The 15328-nt window shown below is 37.3% G+C and overlaps 2 protein-coding genes and 1 long non-coding RNA gene across 6 annotated transcripts in view; 1 reads left to right on the top strand and 2 right to left on the bottom strand.

Annotated features, from left to right (window-relative positions):
* Positions 1 to 15328, top strand: part of LOC6576783 (beta-1,4-glucuronyltransferase 1) — a 78306-nt gene extending 62978 nt beyond the window's left edge. For all 4 annotated transcript variants that reach the window (XM_015165375.3, XM_015165372.3, XM_044008563.1 and 1 more), the window contains 5 exons: positions 12307 to 12547; positions 12613 to 13040; positions 13111 to 13539; positions 14014 to 14323; positions 14381 to 15328. In XM_015165375.3, the coding sequence (XP_015020861.1) occupies positions 12314 to 12547; positions 12613 to 13040; positions 13111 to 13539; positions 14014 to 14323; positions 14381 to 14578 (1599 nt within the window). In that variant the 5' untranslated portion in view covers positions 12307 to 12313 and the 3' untranslated portion in view covers positions 14579 to 15328. The remainder of the gene's footprint in view (positions 1 to 12306; positions 12548 to 12612; positions 13041 to 13110; positions 13540 to 14013; positions 14324 to 14380) is intronic.
* On the bottom strand, positions 8176 to 9372 carry LOC122757156. The gene is made up of 2 exons (XR_006357070.1): positions 8644 to 9372; positions 8176 to 8583 (listed from the first exon to the last, which is right to left on the bottom strand). It is a non-coding gene; the product is annotated as an uncharacterized LOC122757156 (long non-coding RNA).
* On the bottom strand, positions 9408 to 11343 carry LOC6576784 (DNA polymerase delta subunit 3). The gene has a single exon (XM_002002734.4). The coding sequence runs from the start codon at positions 11199 to 11201 to the stop codon at positions 9972 to 9974; it is 1230 nt and encodes a 409-aa protein (XP_002002770.1). The 5' UTR covers positions 11202 to 11343; the 3' UTR covers positions 9408 to 9971.

Raw genomic sequence — 15328 nt, 5'->3', positions numbered from 1 at the left:
CGAGGGCACAAATTTGTTTATAATAACAAAGTTCGTCATTTTTTTTTTTTTTTTTTCAAAGATTAAACTTAGCAAAAATAAAAATTATAAAAATTTGACTCTTAAGGCAACTCAGCTTTATAATATCAAAACAAATAAAAAATAATCTATATTATACGAACATAGACTATATATACAAGTAAATATATGTATATATGGGCAAGCAGCTTAATTTGTTGTTTCCGTGACCAATGCAATTATATTTGTGACCACAATAATTGCTATACTATGTTGGCGTTGCTTTTTAGCTACAAACACGTGTATCTGTGGTAGTTGTGCCCGGCGTATGCAACTAACTATTATTGTTTATATTATAAATAGATATGTACTTACCTGGTACACACATACCTACTGTGTATAAATTTATGGAAGTAATTTTGCGACTCCTGGGACATATAATTAGCTAGATAAACCATATAGTTAGCTATTCTTTCTGTGACCTTTTTGAGATTACACCTAAAGCCTTGTGAACCTTTGATAAGCGTACTTGTTGGAAAACTGAGCTATTTTTGGCCAAATTAATTTCAGTGCGAAATAACAAATCACAGTTTACAAGTGAGCAATGAAGTTAAGTTTTATATAAGTGTAATTTTTTTTTCCTATTCAAGTTTTTGGTCGCTTTTGAACTAAATTTAAGCACAGAAAATTGTTGAAATAATTTTTTATGCTGATATTTTAAATGATTGACGTTTTTATATATTCAATAAAAAATAAGTTTCGATTGAAATTTATTAATTTTATAGATTCAAATTAAAATTTAATCATAAATAAAAACTTTATTAGAAAACTTGATTCAAAGATTATGAAATAAGTATTCAGAGATTCACATATTGCTTAAATTTAAAATAATATATTTATACCATTTATCTTAATCTTTTTCTTTGCCTTCAATCCCAGCTCAATTTTAAAATATTAAATAATTTTAAATTAAAATAGATTCTTGGATTTGAAAGTTAATTAAAAAAAAAGCGTTTTCTAAATTTAAATCAAACCAAAAATAAATATACAATTTTTTTAAATTATATATTTTGTCTTTCCTTTCTATAAAAAAAACTTTAAAGCCCTTTAAAGACGAAAAGTTGACAGTGATAGTAAAAAGTGAGTGTTATAAATACATTGATTGACTTGTGCAACTTTAAGTAGCGAAGAATCCGTTGTTGGTTTGTTTGTTGAGGTGCCTGAATATTGCGTGTTTGTTGTACATGAAACGTTTTCTAGAACGAATTACACGTAATAGCTGCCAGAAAATAGTTTTGCTGGTCAGCTCTCTGCAGCATTATTTATGTATGTCAGCGAACAATTCAATCGTGTTGCTCGGTGCCTGTGAGTCATATTCGATGGTCACGTTCCTCCATCGGCTCTCAATTACCACAGTGAGTTAGTTAATTCCTTCTTTGTCAGTCGAACATTTGCATTATTTACACAGAGCTATGCCCGGAACAAGCCAATTTACATACGGCATGTATGTATGTCTCCTACTAGCTATGTTAGGTGACATACCAACAATGCATTCGTATCGGATCGGTTGAACATTAATTAACGAAAGCTATTTCCCATGACATTTGGATAATGGGGCATTTAGAAATTTTAGCTCAAGCAAACAATGTCTGATATTAATTATTTATGGCTTTTTTCGTTGAGCAGATTACCAGATAAGTTAAGAGCAAAGAATTTCTGAAAGCTAAATATACATTACGCACGTTATGCTTATCTACATACATATAAAAATTTCCATGCCGAATTTTAATTTTTTTTTTTTTTTCTGCAAGTATTTTAATCTTATCAAATTTTTTATTAACAGTTTCATTGTTAACCATTGGACTGATTGCCTTTGTTATCAACATATTGTGTATTAACCAAAGTTACTGTATGATTATCATAGCGCGATTAATTTGAATATATAAATTAAATGAGCTATAGCTAAAAGCATAGTGCAGGTAAAAAGATTTAATTTAACATTTTAAACACAGCTTTTAATGTATTTATGCATAAAATAAAATATTATAAATGAGTTTTGGGGTTAAGTAAAAATTAATTATTGTGTGTACATTAAATTATTCCGTGGAATATATCCTGATAATTGTATTTTATTAATTTTTTTTTTTAAGGAAGTATCACAACATTTAAGATACTAATAATAGTTATAAATTGTTTATCAAATTTAAAGGTTTTTATTTCAAACGAGTATTATAATTTTAATTTAATTTTAAATTTGTAATTTTTTTATATATGTATTATATATTATAATATATTTTTTATTTCAATTTTTCAATTATTTTATGTATTGATTCCCATTCATTATTCCCATTCATTATTATTTTATTTATTATTTATTCAGTTTCTTGTAATAGTAGAAATCTACAGACATGTGCACTTTAAAGACCACATTAATAAAAGCGAGGCCATGAATGATTAATGATTAATGAAAATGATTTTAATTATAAGAATTTCCACCAAGTCCCCACATATATTTTATATGTACATAATTATGTACGATTTATTTCCTTTGTCGTTGTCTATGGGCGAACAAATCGAATGTTTATTTCGATTTTTATTTGTAGGCGGCCGTGTCTGGCTTTATCCAGCTTTATGGCACATTTAATGGCCTGAGATGCTGGAGCTGTAATCAGTAGAAAATCAAAAATTATTTTAGCTTTTGTGGTTCTTAATGATTGTTCTTTGTGGCCATTTTTCTTGCTGCTGTTGAAATTAGCAACAGTGGCTAGGCAGGTAAATACAATGACTTTGGCCAAGTCCCGTTAGCTGATGTTAAAACCGGGCTCACAAAGGATGGTATCGTATAAATACAACTTTTATGATGCGACATAAATCTTGCGGGGCAGACATGTCAGACCACCTCCGAGGCGACGTCCCGCGGCCACGCCCATTGACGTGGTAGACCATTAAACAGTTGTAATTCATGTCGCTGCCATTTCCGTTGTCTAACCAAATGAACCAATATAAATTCAATATTTTATGAGTATGTTTTCCTTTTAGCTCTGACTCTCTCTCGCCCCTCCCTCTCCGTCTTTCTCTCTCTTTTTGGCTGGCAAACAAATAGACATTCATCAATTACGAGGCTGCCCTTTAAGCCATCGGCAGTTGGAAATGTGTCGCTAATGTGTCTACGAGGTGTGTAGAGTATCACACTACGGCCAACACCCGGTCTATTTATAGAGGCCATTAGCTGACCAACAGGCCACAGGCCGCAGTATCATCATTAATGGCTCACATGGACTGAGCTCCAATGCCGTTCGTTCGATTTGTGCCCATGTTTATATTTATTAATGTTCAATTATCGATAATTATCTGTTTATCTATATGTATATACGTATATATTAATGTCTTTGCGGCCATTACAATACCTCAGCACAATTTCTTGTTTGCCGAGACCAACTCTATGCATAGCTATACCTATATGTATCTATGTATGTGTAAATATTTCTGTTAATGTATTTCTTCGCTTTGTTAGGCTGATTGAAATGCATTCAACATTGACCTCTAATCGATATTTTGCTGGATTTTAACAGAAGTTAGTGCTTGTTGGGATATTTGTAATATTATTGCATTTAACATATCTGAAATAAAGACGTGTGCCTTTGGCAGCTGATTCATTAATTGATAGTTGTGAAATGTCTTTATGACGTCAACTGTGTATGCAGGTGTTAATTTATTTTTCACAATATTTTTAGCAAAATTATAAGGTGGTAAATTGATAAATCTGTCATAGAATTGTCACAATTTTTTGCATCTTATATATATATATATCTTATAGACTTGTAATTGGGTATCCCAAATTCTCTACCATTCAATTAACAAACTTAACTACAACTAGCCCTGGTAATACTCTTTACGTGAAATCAAAAGGCTGTTGATTCCTACAGATTTCTAGTTCTCAGAAAAAACAAACTAGCTCATGATGTTAATTGAAGTATGAAAGCATAATCTGCCCTTACCGTACTATGTATTCCAGAGCTCTTCAATTGAAAAACATAATACTTCATAAAATCTTCACGGGTTCCTAATAAATTATGCCTATATTAATCCACTAAATGTTTATTTATAATAAAGTAAATGAATTAAAGCAAATAGTTTGTACAATATATGTATATAGATTTATGATTTTTGAATATATGATTTTTATGATTTATGTATATAGATTTATAGATATATGTATATAGATTTATGTATTATTTATAGATTAGATTTTATGCTTCATAGCCTGGGCTACTTTAAAGATCTATTATACTTTAAAAGCACCAAAAGAGAAAGAAATATAATCATATACGAGTTGATATATTAAAATCAAAGTAATTGATATTCAAGCAATTTATAGCATTTTAGATATTTGATTTTATGCTACACAGCATAAGCTAGCTTAAAAATCTGATTACTCTAAAAGCCCCAAAAGCAGAAAATTATATATGCACATATTAATCAAATAAACATGCAGATACAGAATAATAATCAATGAAATTGATAATTGATTGATCTATTTATAGCCAGAGTCTTAATAGATACCGCTATGTAACCCGTTGCAATTGAGTTACATTTTAATTATGCATTGATAGCTTGAGTGTATATCGAGACGCCCATAGATTTATTTCTATGCAGAAATTGGCCAGCAGCTTGGCCAGCAGCTGGACGGCAGACCGTTGCTGGCAATGGCCAAGTGAAGATGCCCTGGTCCCGGTGCGCCCAAAGCTCAGCTTATTGTTGTTGCTGCTGCTGTATCATTGTGCAAACAATTTGCTGCGTTTCATGTTACGACTTGGGCAGCATAAAACCAGTCGACCGAGCCCGAGACCGAAACAGAAAGCAGATGATGGCCACAACCAGCCGGCGCGCAGGTTGGCCCAAGAAGAAGTGGAAAAACGAAAAAAAAAGTGCATCGAAGAAATGCCAAACTGCAATTGACTTGCATGACCATAAAAATTAAGTTATATACACCAAAGCAGGCTGCCGAGTCCAGTGCAGAGCAGCCCAGTCCCAGTCCCAGTCCCAGTCCCAGCCAGCTCTGTTTGGCTGCTCCCATCTTCTGCTCTCGCAGTGCCCTCGCCTCTGTTCCCGCCAAAGCGCAAAAATAAAGTCCAGTGAAATTGCTGCTGTAATATATTTTAATAGCGCAGCGGCCGGAAAAACTCGGTACGAACTCGAAACTCGAACTCGAACACAAAGTCGTAGACGGACTTGCTTTGTTCAGTTGGTCAGCAGCAGCAGCAGCAGCAGCAGCAGCAGGCAGCAGTGCGAGCCAGGGCCAGTTGCTGGCAAACAAAGCTCAGTTGACCAGACCTTTTGGCCAGCAAATTTCGCTCGGTGCCTTATTATGTCTAATTAGATTGTGTTGCCAGCAGCCGATGGTGTTGTTGTTGTAGCTGTTGCTGGAATGTTTTATTGTAAGTTTTCGTTGGCATTTCCTAAAAAAAAAAAAAAAAAAAGAAGCGAAAATCGATGCTGAAAGCGGGGTTAATCTAAGGTGGCACAATGAGTTAATCCCAGCTTCAGATCTAATGCTCACTGAGGCACTCGAATCGAACGATAACAACTTCAGAAACTTCGAGCTTCGAAGAAGTTTAGCTTGATCAAGCCCTAATGTTGGCTAAAGTATTTTATCTCTGATGTGTTTGTAATTGTAATTGATTTATGTGAATTCCTCATGAAAGGTTTAGAACTACATATAAAAGCTTAGGATTATAAAGATTTTTTCTATCATTTTGAATTTATTTTGGAATTTTATAATTAATAATAAAAATACAATTTTGGTATATTATTATATTATATTATATTTGGTATATTATTATATATATTATATTATTAATTACTACATATTAAATTTTCTTTTTTGCACATTAAAATAATTTATATTTAAATAAATTTTATTTTCACTTATTTCCCATTTAAACCTCTTTATGTACGCAAATTTCTTACAAAAAATTTATACTTATTTATTTACATAAATACGGATGAGAAACCATAAAACATGGTCTTCTGTTTTCTGAAGCCTTTTTTGATAGGGTTATTAAAATAATTAGTTTATAATTGAGTACGTAATCTTCACATAATTCCTGAAATCACAATTCCTCTTAAAGCCTTTACTATTCTTGGAAATTTATGCTTACGCTGAGCTGACATAATTTAATTAGCAGCTTCAGAGTAGTTCCCTAGCTTTTTATGTCTATTATGTAGTGGCAAAAAAGTCGCATTTATTAAGAATTTTAATTTGAATATAACATACAAAAATGTTGGAATATTAATTGCGTATTAAATATGGAATTGCCTTTAAGCCAAATGTGAAGATGCTGTTGATGTTGTTGTTATCACTTGTTAGCCCTCAAGCCACGCTTAACCTGTTTCAATAAGCAGCCTTATTAGATATTCACATTTCAATGAGCAGTCGATGGACCCAAACTCTTGACCCAAGCTCCATCCATCAGTCATCTTGGAGACGCTGTTGCCAGACAAACAAAATTTGACATGGACAACAAGAGAGGGGGGAAAAACCATTTATAAACAATTGAAAATGGCTAAAACGTGTGTCGCATTTCTGTGCCAATTGGCAAATTGAATACTCGTAAAAATTCTCACGTTTCGCTCCAAATTTTGATGGTAGCACTCGGTCGGTCGGTCGCTCGGTCGACTGCTCAGTCGCTGCCTCTTGTGCTTTGCATAGAGCGAGTGGGGGCTTAGCGGGGCCATAAAACCAACGCCAGCCGAAGAACCCGCCAAGCAACCCACTCACAAGTGCCAGCTAGCCAGCCATTGAACTCTCTGTACACACACGATTATTACGATAGCAAATGTGACCATAAAAGAGAAGAGAGCTCTCTGGCTCGAGAACCGAAACCAAAACCAGAAGACTTGTTGCGAAGCGCGCGCCTGTGCGAGCTTCAATGATTTTTATCAAATTGGCCCGCGGGCAGTGCGAAAGCTTGACGAGATTCTTATTCTGATTCGAGATGCTGATTTCCCTCACTCACAGTCACAGACTCAGTCTCAGTCTCAGTCACAGTCTCAGTCACAGTCACAGGCTTCCTGTGCGTGTGGCATTGCAGATGGATGCCTTGAGGCGCTTGACTTGAGCACTTGGCCACCGAGCTATGCAAATTTATCAAAAAATCCAGTCCCATATGCTGGTGTCATGTCCCAGAAACACAAAAACCAGTGGCACTTTAGTTTTATTCTTTTTGTTTCATTATATATATTTCTATAGAACCTGCTGATAAAATCGCCTAACACAGCAGCCCCCACGCTGTGGATTGCGGGCGGTGGGGAGCGGCGAGGGGCGGGCCATCAGTCAAGACAGTGCATTGAACTTGAAGCATCTCGCAGTTTTCACTTCAATCCATCAGCAACGCGACGGCGGCCGCTTCCAATGACGCGTGTAAAATGTCGGGGCGCGTGTGCCCCCGGGGGAGCCTCTAATGAATGGGCCAGCTCCAACTTCAGCTCAGGCAACAACAACTACACCAACAACAACAACAGCAACAGCTACTTCTTAAAAGCAACCGTACAATTTGTATTCGAATGATACGTTTTTACGGCCCTAATGAGCACACGCAACAGCCACAAAATAACGTCAGAAAAAAAAAATAATAATAATAATGTATATAAAAAAAAAATAAATAAAAATTTCAGCAGCGAATGAAATGCGAATTTAATACGCACAATTCGCCAATGCAGACAGTTGGCCCTTAATCACTTCTCGTACGTTTTCTTCGAAAGTGTCAAGAGATTTAGCCAAATTTATGGATATTCACTTTTGTTTACTTAACGATCGTTGCGTGCTGCACACACAAATTTTTTAAATTTTTTAAATTTAAATTCCAGTTCAATGATTTGACATCGATTTTATGCTCTTTTTGTGGGTAATTTGAAATTTTGGTAGTTTTACTAATGGGCCAAAATATGCTTTACAAATTATCTTGGCCTATTCTCTTCCCGTTCTACTTCTATTTTTTGCCTGTCTCTCAATATTTCAGTTGCTTTTTATATCTGTATTAATTATATCTCCATTCACTATTATCTATATACTTATAAATAAATGTCTCAATTGCTAAGAGGTTCGACAGATAGTCGCAATTGTTATTATTTATAGTCTATTTAAAGTGGATTTTAATATAAAACGCATAAAAAATATTGAATTCTAAAAATTCTTTGTATCGCTTGGTTCTATTTATTCTTGCTCAGAAAATAAAATTGTGTTTGGCTTATCAACAAATCAGGTAAATTAAAGACAAAATTTGAAAGAAGAAATTGATTGATATTTTCTTTGATTTGCTAATAATGAATATGGACAAATTTAAGGAATAGAATATTTTAACAGTTTTCTGCCTTAACTCAAATGATAATGAAAATTTGAAATGATAGACTTTCTAAAAGTTATATATAAGTTCATTCATTTTAGCTATAGTTATAGGCTTTAATTATGTAATAGTTCTGCCTAAAATATATGATCATCCCGTAATATGAGCTCTTCGATGGTCGTGTGTTCCACATGAGCGAAAAGTATTTGGCATCGTTTTAAGCACTTTTCATTTCCCTTGTCTGACAAATTTAATAAAAATATTATCTCTCATAATTATTTTTTTCGTGGACATTATTTACCTGAGGCAACGCAAACGTTGCGTAATTAATGTGGGAATCTCAACTAATTGTTGTTAATTAAATTTCTCGTGGCACTTTAGGCAAAGTAGCCAACATAAAAAAAAAAACCAAACAAATAAAAGTAAAAGAGAAGGAGACAAAAGTAGCTAATTTCACACTTCCTGTTCTACGGCATTTTATTTTTTATTTTTCATACTTTTTTCCACTCTGACTAATGCTGACGACACTTGGTCCGTTCGGTTTGCTCCGGAAAGTCGTTGCACTCGCATTTTAAAAGGCAAACAAGAATGAAAAAAAGTCAATGCAAAACTAGTTATTTTGTTCGTTGCGGTTGCAGACCGCAAATTACGTTTCAAATGTAGAATGAAGAGCAATAGAGTGAGAGTCCCGTCTATTTATTAGACGGTGCTAATTAGTAATTGCAAAGATTGATAAGCTGCTGCTGCTGCTGCTGCAGGTGCTGCCACTTCTGCTCCAAAGGCAAACAGTTGCCAATCATTCACAACTGGCGCAACATTCATGACGTCCACTCGCACCCACGATAAGGTGCAAAGCGTCAGCGAGTGCCAATGCAAATAGCGCAATGGGCAAATCTTTTGCTTTTCATAGCTATAAGAACACTTGCTCTCCAGATAAGAAACAGTTCGTTGCAGACCATACGGAAACGTGTTCAAGTTGAACAACAGACAAATAAAGTTTACACTGCAGATTTCAAGATTCAATTAACAAATTGTGATCGGTTCGCGTTGCAACAAAATATCGTGTAAGTTGTAATTAAATTATAATTTTGGTTTGCAACAAATTAGAAATCAATTACATGGATTCTGTTATAATTATTTAGCATTGCCAACTGCAAAGTGTGATAAAAATATTGGATTGCATGTAGAATGACTTCTAAATAATTCATTTACAATTTGTTTTAAAACTCTGACAATGGAGTCGAACAAGGGGTAAGTTGATTTTAACTCGAAGGAATGTTAGTTAATTTTACAACAAATATTACATCATTTATCAAGAACAATTACAAAGTGGTATATATAATTGTATTAGAATACATGTGGAATGAGTTGAAAATAATTTATTTTGGATTTGTTCCTAGAAATATTCGAATGAAATTAATACAAATTTTGTTTACAACAAATTCCCAATTCGAATGAAATTAGAATTCATTTTACAATAAGTTGCAGGAAAATTAGACTTTAATTTTACAAAATTAATACTTATAAACTGTGCACTGAGTAATACTTAATTTAATGTTAAACTAGAAAGAATTTCATTGTTCTTAAACTAAACATTTAATGAAGTCCTATAATTAGTTTTTCGATTATTCACTTTTTGGCGAAGAAGCTCGTGATGCTGCCCTGCTTCACCTTGGGCGTCTCCTTTGCGCTTTTCCCAGCTGCCGGCGGTGATTTTTTCTTTGTAGCTGGCGCAGCGGCTGCAGTCGCTGCTGTTGTAGTCGACGAAGCCTTCTTCTGAGCTGGTTGCTTTGGTTTCTTGGCCTTTACTGTTATGACAAAGCCATCATCATCCAGAAATGTTTCATTTGTTGCCGCCTCCACGTCCATTGGCTCTTCCTCTGCCTGCCCCACCTTCTGCTCCTCCTGTTGCGGCTTTTGCTTCTCGGCTTTCTTTTGTGGCTGCTCCTCATCATCGGAGTCGACAATGCGACGACGCTTGCTGCTTGCCCTGTGCTTTGTCTGTGCCTGTGCGTCCGTCTCGTCTGACTCGTCACCTGAACCAATCACAGACCGTCGCAGTTTGTCTAGTTTTTCCTCTTCATCCGACGAGACTTCGCTTTCCTCAGCAAACAGCTGAATGGAGTTATTCTTCTGTTCGGGCGAAGCTTCCTTTGGTGCACTGTTAGACTGACTGCTGCTCGCCCTTGGTTGCTTCTTAAAGAAGTTGTCCATGCTGCCTGCAGTTGGCTTGGCTGCAGCTGCTTTTGTTTCCTTGGCTGGCTGCGATTTGGCAGCTGGAGCTGCGGAAAAGAAGCTGCCGATGCTGCCCTTTTTCGCTGTGGTTGTTGTTGATTTCGCTTTACCCTTTTGTTCACTAGGTGACGTTTTCTTCTGCTCCTCGGCCTTTGAGGGCTCTTCCTTGATGTTGGCGGGCTTTGGAGTCTCTACTGGCTCGTGAACACCATTGCTTACGCCATTAGTTAATGGTTTAACGCCTGACCGCTGCTCCACCTTTGCCAGCTTCACCTCCATATGCTGCATGGGCTTGAAAATGGGCGCAGCACTCTTGGAGCCGCCAGCCACCTCCACGGAATACAGGTGGTATTGCGAGTTTTCCAATTTGCTTAGCCATTCCTTTAATTTGTCATCGCCTTGCACAATCGTATACAGCTCGCCCTCATCATTTGCCAGTGTGCCATGCACCACAAAGCGTTTCTCGTATTTAATAGCACTCGACTTTTCCTGCTGTTTAATATGCGCCTCAAGCTTATCGTGCGCCTCTTTGTACGTCAATTTGTACTCTTCCAGTAAATCGGTGACCAGCACACGTCTGTCGAAGTCGATTAGGCAATCATCCAAAGCTTGTTGCAATGACATTTTCGGAGTGCTCACTTGTGTAGTGTATATAATAATAATATTATGAAAATTTTGCAAGCAATTGAATAACAAGAAATTAATGCGGCAACCGCAGCAAAAAAGGCGCCGACACAAACAGCTGTTGAAACTTACTCAAAATGGTAATTGAGATGTGCGATACTTAAAAAAATACTCATATTACCTTAACAGAATGTTAGATGTAACAGAATGTTATGAGCAACAGCGGCGCTGGAATTGCTAACAGTGCTCATGAGCAGTGTTGCCAGATTAGCTATTTAATAGCATTTTTAGCTATTTTTGAACCATAAATGCTATGAAAATTTTGAAAATGCTATTAGCTATAAATTTAGCTATTTTACAAACGAATATTTTGAATTTGATTTTAGTATTTAAAGCAAAAAAAAAAAAAATCTTTCGATTAAGTCCCAAATTGTACGTAATGATCTGCGCGATACTACCACCACGACTTTGTCGTACTTATACCATCACTAGTTGTGAATTTATACCATCGCTAATTCTTCTTGCGCAGCAATGGCAAATGCTGCCATGATTATACCGTGCCTTCCAAATATTTAAAAATGATTCCAGTTAATCAAAAATATAATTCTGATGATGATTTGGATGTGGACCAAATTGTAACATTATTAAATAACATTTAAAAATAAAATTTAAAGTAAATGCATAATGCATAAAGGTTTCAGCTATTTTGTAAGCTATTTTAAAATTTGTTTAGCTATTTTCAGCTATTTTTTAGAGACGATTTTGCTATTTTTATGTCTCAAAACCTGGCAACACTGCTCATGAGCGATTGGGCCAGAGATGGCAACGCTTAGTATTTTGTTTATAGTACCATGGTATTAACATAGATGGCGCTTGAGCTAAGAGAAATGTTACTGCCTAGTGGTTTAACAGAAAGTAAACAGTGTTTGTTAGTAGTTGAACAACAGTGGCACAGCTTGTGAATGGCAAGTGCTCTTTGGTACATAAATGAAAATATAGATGGCGCTCTGCTTACAGTGATGTTATTGTTTAACTGTTTATAATTTTGAATTAATCAGTGTTTTAATTTAATTAACTATAAACAATAACAATTCTATTGTTTCAGCTTTAACATGCGCTTTGAGCCGCTGGGTCAGAAAATGTTCACACGCCGCAACTGGCTGCTGCGGTGCAGCATTCTCATAAATGTGGCTGTTCTGCTCTACATCGGCTGCATCCTGATGAACGGCGGAGGCAACAATTTCACCAGCGGCGGCGGATTTTTGCTGCAGGAGCAACAGCCGCCGGCGGTAGCCTCATTACAGGCGGCTCCACTGCTGCCACAGCAACCGCCCACGTCCAAAAATGTAAGTGTGTGTGTATGGAGTAATCCAACTATGGAAGTTTATTAAATTCTATCCTCTTTCCATAGGCAGAGGCGGCTTTTGCGGAGGAGAAACTCTTGGCCGCCGGCACAGGCAATGCCAATTCAGAGTCAGCAGCAGCTGCAGCACCTCCGGCCGCAGTAGTCAACGACAGTGGCTTGCCTTCCAATTCAGTGGATCCTGTTCAGGTGGTTGGCAACATTGGCAGCAGCAGCTCAATGTCAGAGCTGAACAACACACAGCCGGATAGCTACATAGTTACCGGCGATGAGAAGGAGTTGGATGAGCGCGTGCGGACTCTGCTCAATTGCTTTGATCGCGATTATAATCAGCAGACGCTGCAACGCGGCGATTTCTGGGTGCTCCAGAACTATGTGAGAGCCGATCATGGCGAGATCAAGTGCCACGAGTCCATTACCTATACAACGCATGCGGATTACACCTTTCTGGACAATCTGGTGCCGCTGCTGCAACGGTGAGTGATCCGATCAGAAGGAGTCTCTTTGATATATTCTAATATTTTGATGATCTGCCCCCTCTCGCAGCTGGAATGCGCCCATTAGCATAGCTATGCATGCGCCCGGCACGGACTTCCAGCCCACGCTGGACTCCATCAAATATTTGCGGGATTGTGCGCCCGATAATCAACTGGTGCGCGCCTATGCCACCTTCCACGTTTACTTCGGCACCAAACACATACCCAAGAGCGTGCCCAAGGCACAGGATGCTCTGAAGACTGGCTACAACTGCTCGCTGCCGGCGCCCTACTTCAATGTCAGCTCCGGGCACTTGTACAAGGCGCAGAAGAAGCTGCTCTACCCGGTCAATGTGGGTCGCAACATTGCGCGTGATGCCGCCCTCACACACTTCATCCTCGCCTCGGATATTGAACTGTATCCGAATCCTGGACTGGTCAAGAAATTCCTCGAGATGATTGCTCGCAACGAACAGTATTTGAGGCGCAAGGCGCCCAGGTGAGTACTCGATAGATTTTTAGTATTATTTTTAAATATTTTTATTGAGAATACATATGTATATATTTTATTAAATAAATTAAAGTAAAGTAAGGTAATTTGATTTTCTGCTTTTATGATTATTTTTTTTATTATTTAAATTGATTTAATTTTCAAATAATGGAAACTTTAAATTATTATTATTTTTTTTTTCAAATATATATATAAATTATTTGTGTTTAACAATTTTTTATAAATTGTAATGTCTCAAAAAAACTGTTAAGAAAACATGATATTTATTTTATTAACATTATCGTTTAGCTGTTGCTATAATCAGAAATCCAGTTTAATTTACCCCACAAAGAGAATGAAAGCATACAGCAGCTTGAAACTTATGTCGAGATATTGACAGTTATTTATATATTTCAGAGTTTAATATTAAGCTTAATGTCAAGTATATCAATTCAAACTCTAATGATATGTATGCTTTCGCAGAGTTTTTCCATTGAGCATATTCGAGGTGGATGAGAACTCTCCGGTGCCGCACGATAAGACGGAGCTGCAAGAGTTTCTGCGCACCGGGAAGGCCATTCCCTTCCATAAGCGGGTGTGCGCCAGTTGTCACGGCGTGCCCAAGTCCAAGGAGTGGATGGCGGCCAACGAGACGGACGAGCTGAGTGTGTTTCACATAGGCAAGCGCACCGGCTACTATGTGCACTGGGAGCCCATTTATATTGGCACCCATGCGGATCCCCACTACGATGAGCGGCTCAGCTGGGAGGGCAAGAGCGACAAGATGACGCAGGTAAGCACGCTGATCTCCTCATTGCAGTCGCAGCTGTATTCAATCTGATTTGCGCAGGGTTACTCGCTGTGCGTGCTGGACTACGAGTTCCACATACTGGACAATGCGTTTCTGGTGCACAAGCCCGGCATCAAAGTGCTGAAGAAGGACAATCGGCGCGCGATGCTGGCGGGCAAAACGAATCAGCTGATACGCAAGATCATCTATCCCGAGCTGAAGATCATGTACGGCATGCGCAAGGGCTGTGCGATATAGTAACTAATCATGAAGCGCAGTTGAGCGTCGACTTCTTCAAGACTGCAGCAGCAGCTGCAACAGCTGCACAAGCAAAAGCAGGAGGAGCGAAACACACTATTTATATTCGCAATGCTATAGAGAGCGAGAGGGACTGCATCGAATGGCCATGCCATGCTAATCTGTCCTTCTATCCTACGTATATATATATATATATCTATTCTATTTCCTAGAGGCCCTTCCTTATGGCGCGCTCGTCTACGTGTACGTGTGTGTGTGTGTATGTGCTTGTGTGTACGTATGTGTGTGTGTGTTTTACAGTTAGTATTAGTTAGTTAGCTTAGGCCAAGAGAATTACTTAGGTTTATGGACGAGTCGAGTTCGGAGCGGGTGTTTTTTTCTACTCTATATGCATAAGCGAAGCCTTAGGAGCACGGCTTAAGTACGTTAAACGTAGTTAGTTATTGTTGTTTCTTTTTTAAATGCTGAAGATAATTAGAGTTAGTTAGTTAGCCGGAGCTGCCATACAGCTGAAGAGTTTCTCGAGGATTCTATAGAGCTCACATCATTTCCATGCAATGCAGCCTCCATACGATTGCAGGGAAATCCAATCTTTGCAGTCGCACACGCTGCATTGGCAGTCATTATGATTTAGTTCTACTTCCAATTATCGTTTAAGCATCATTAATGTAATTTCATTATAATTTTAATTTCGTACTTCCCCTTAACTATGTTTTCATAAGAAATAAAGATGATAAACCCGTTATTGTA

This window comes from Drosophila mojavensis, unplaced genomic scaffold (genome assembly GCF_018153725.1).
Source record: "Drosophila mojavensis isolate 15081-1352.22 unplaced genomic scaffold, ASM1815372v1 contig_36, whole genome shotgun sequence".
NCBI classification, from domain to species: domain Eukaryota; kingdom Metazoa; phylum Arthropoda; class Insecta; order Diptera; family Drosophilidae; genus Drosophila; species Drosophila mojavensis.
The sequence above is the reverse complement of the archived record's forward strand: the minus strand, read 5'-3'. Positions and strand labels throughout refer to the sequence as shown.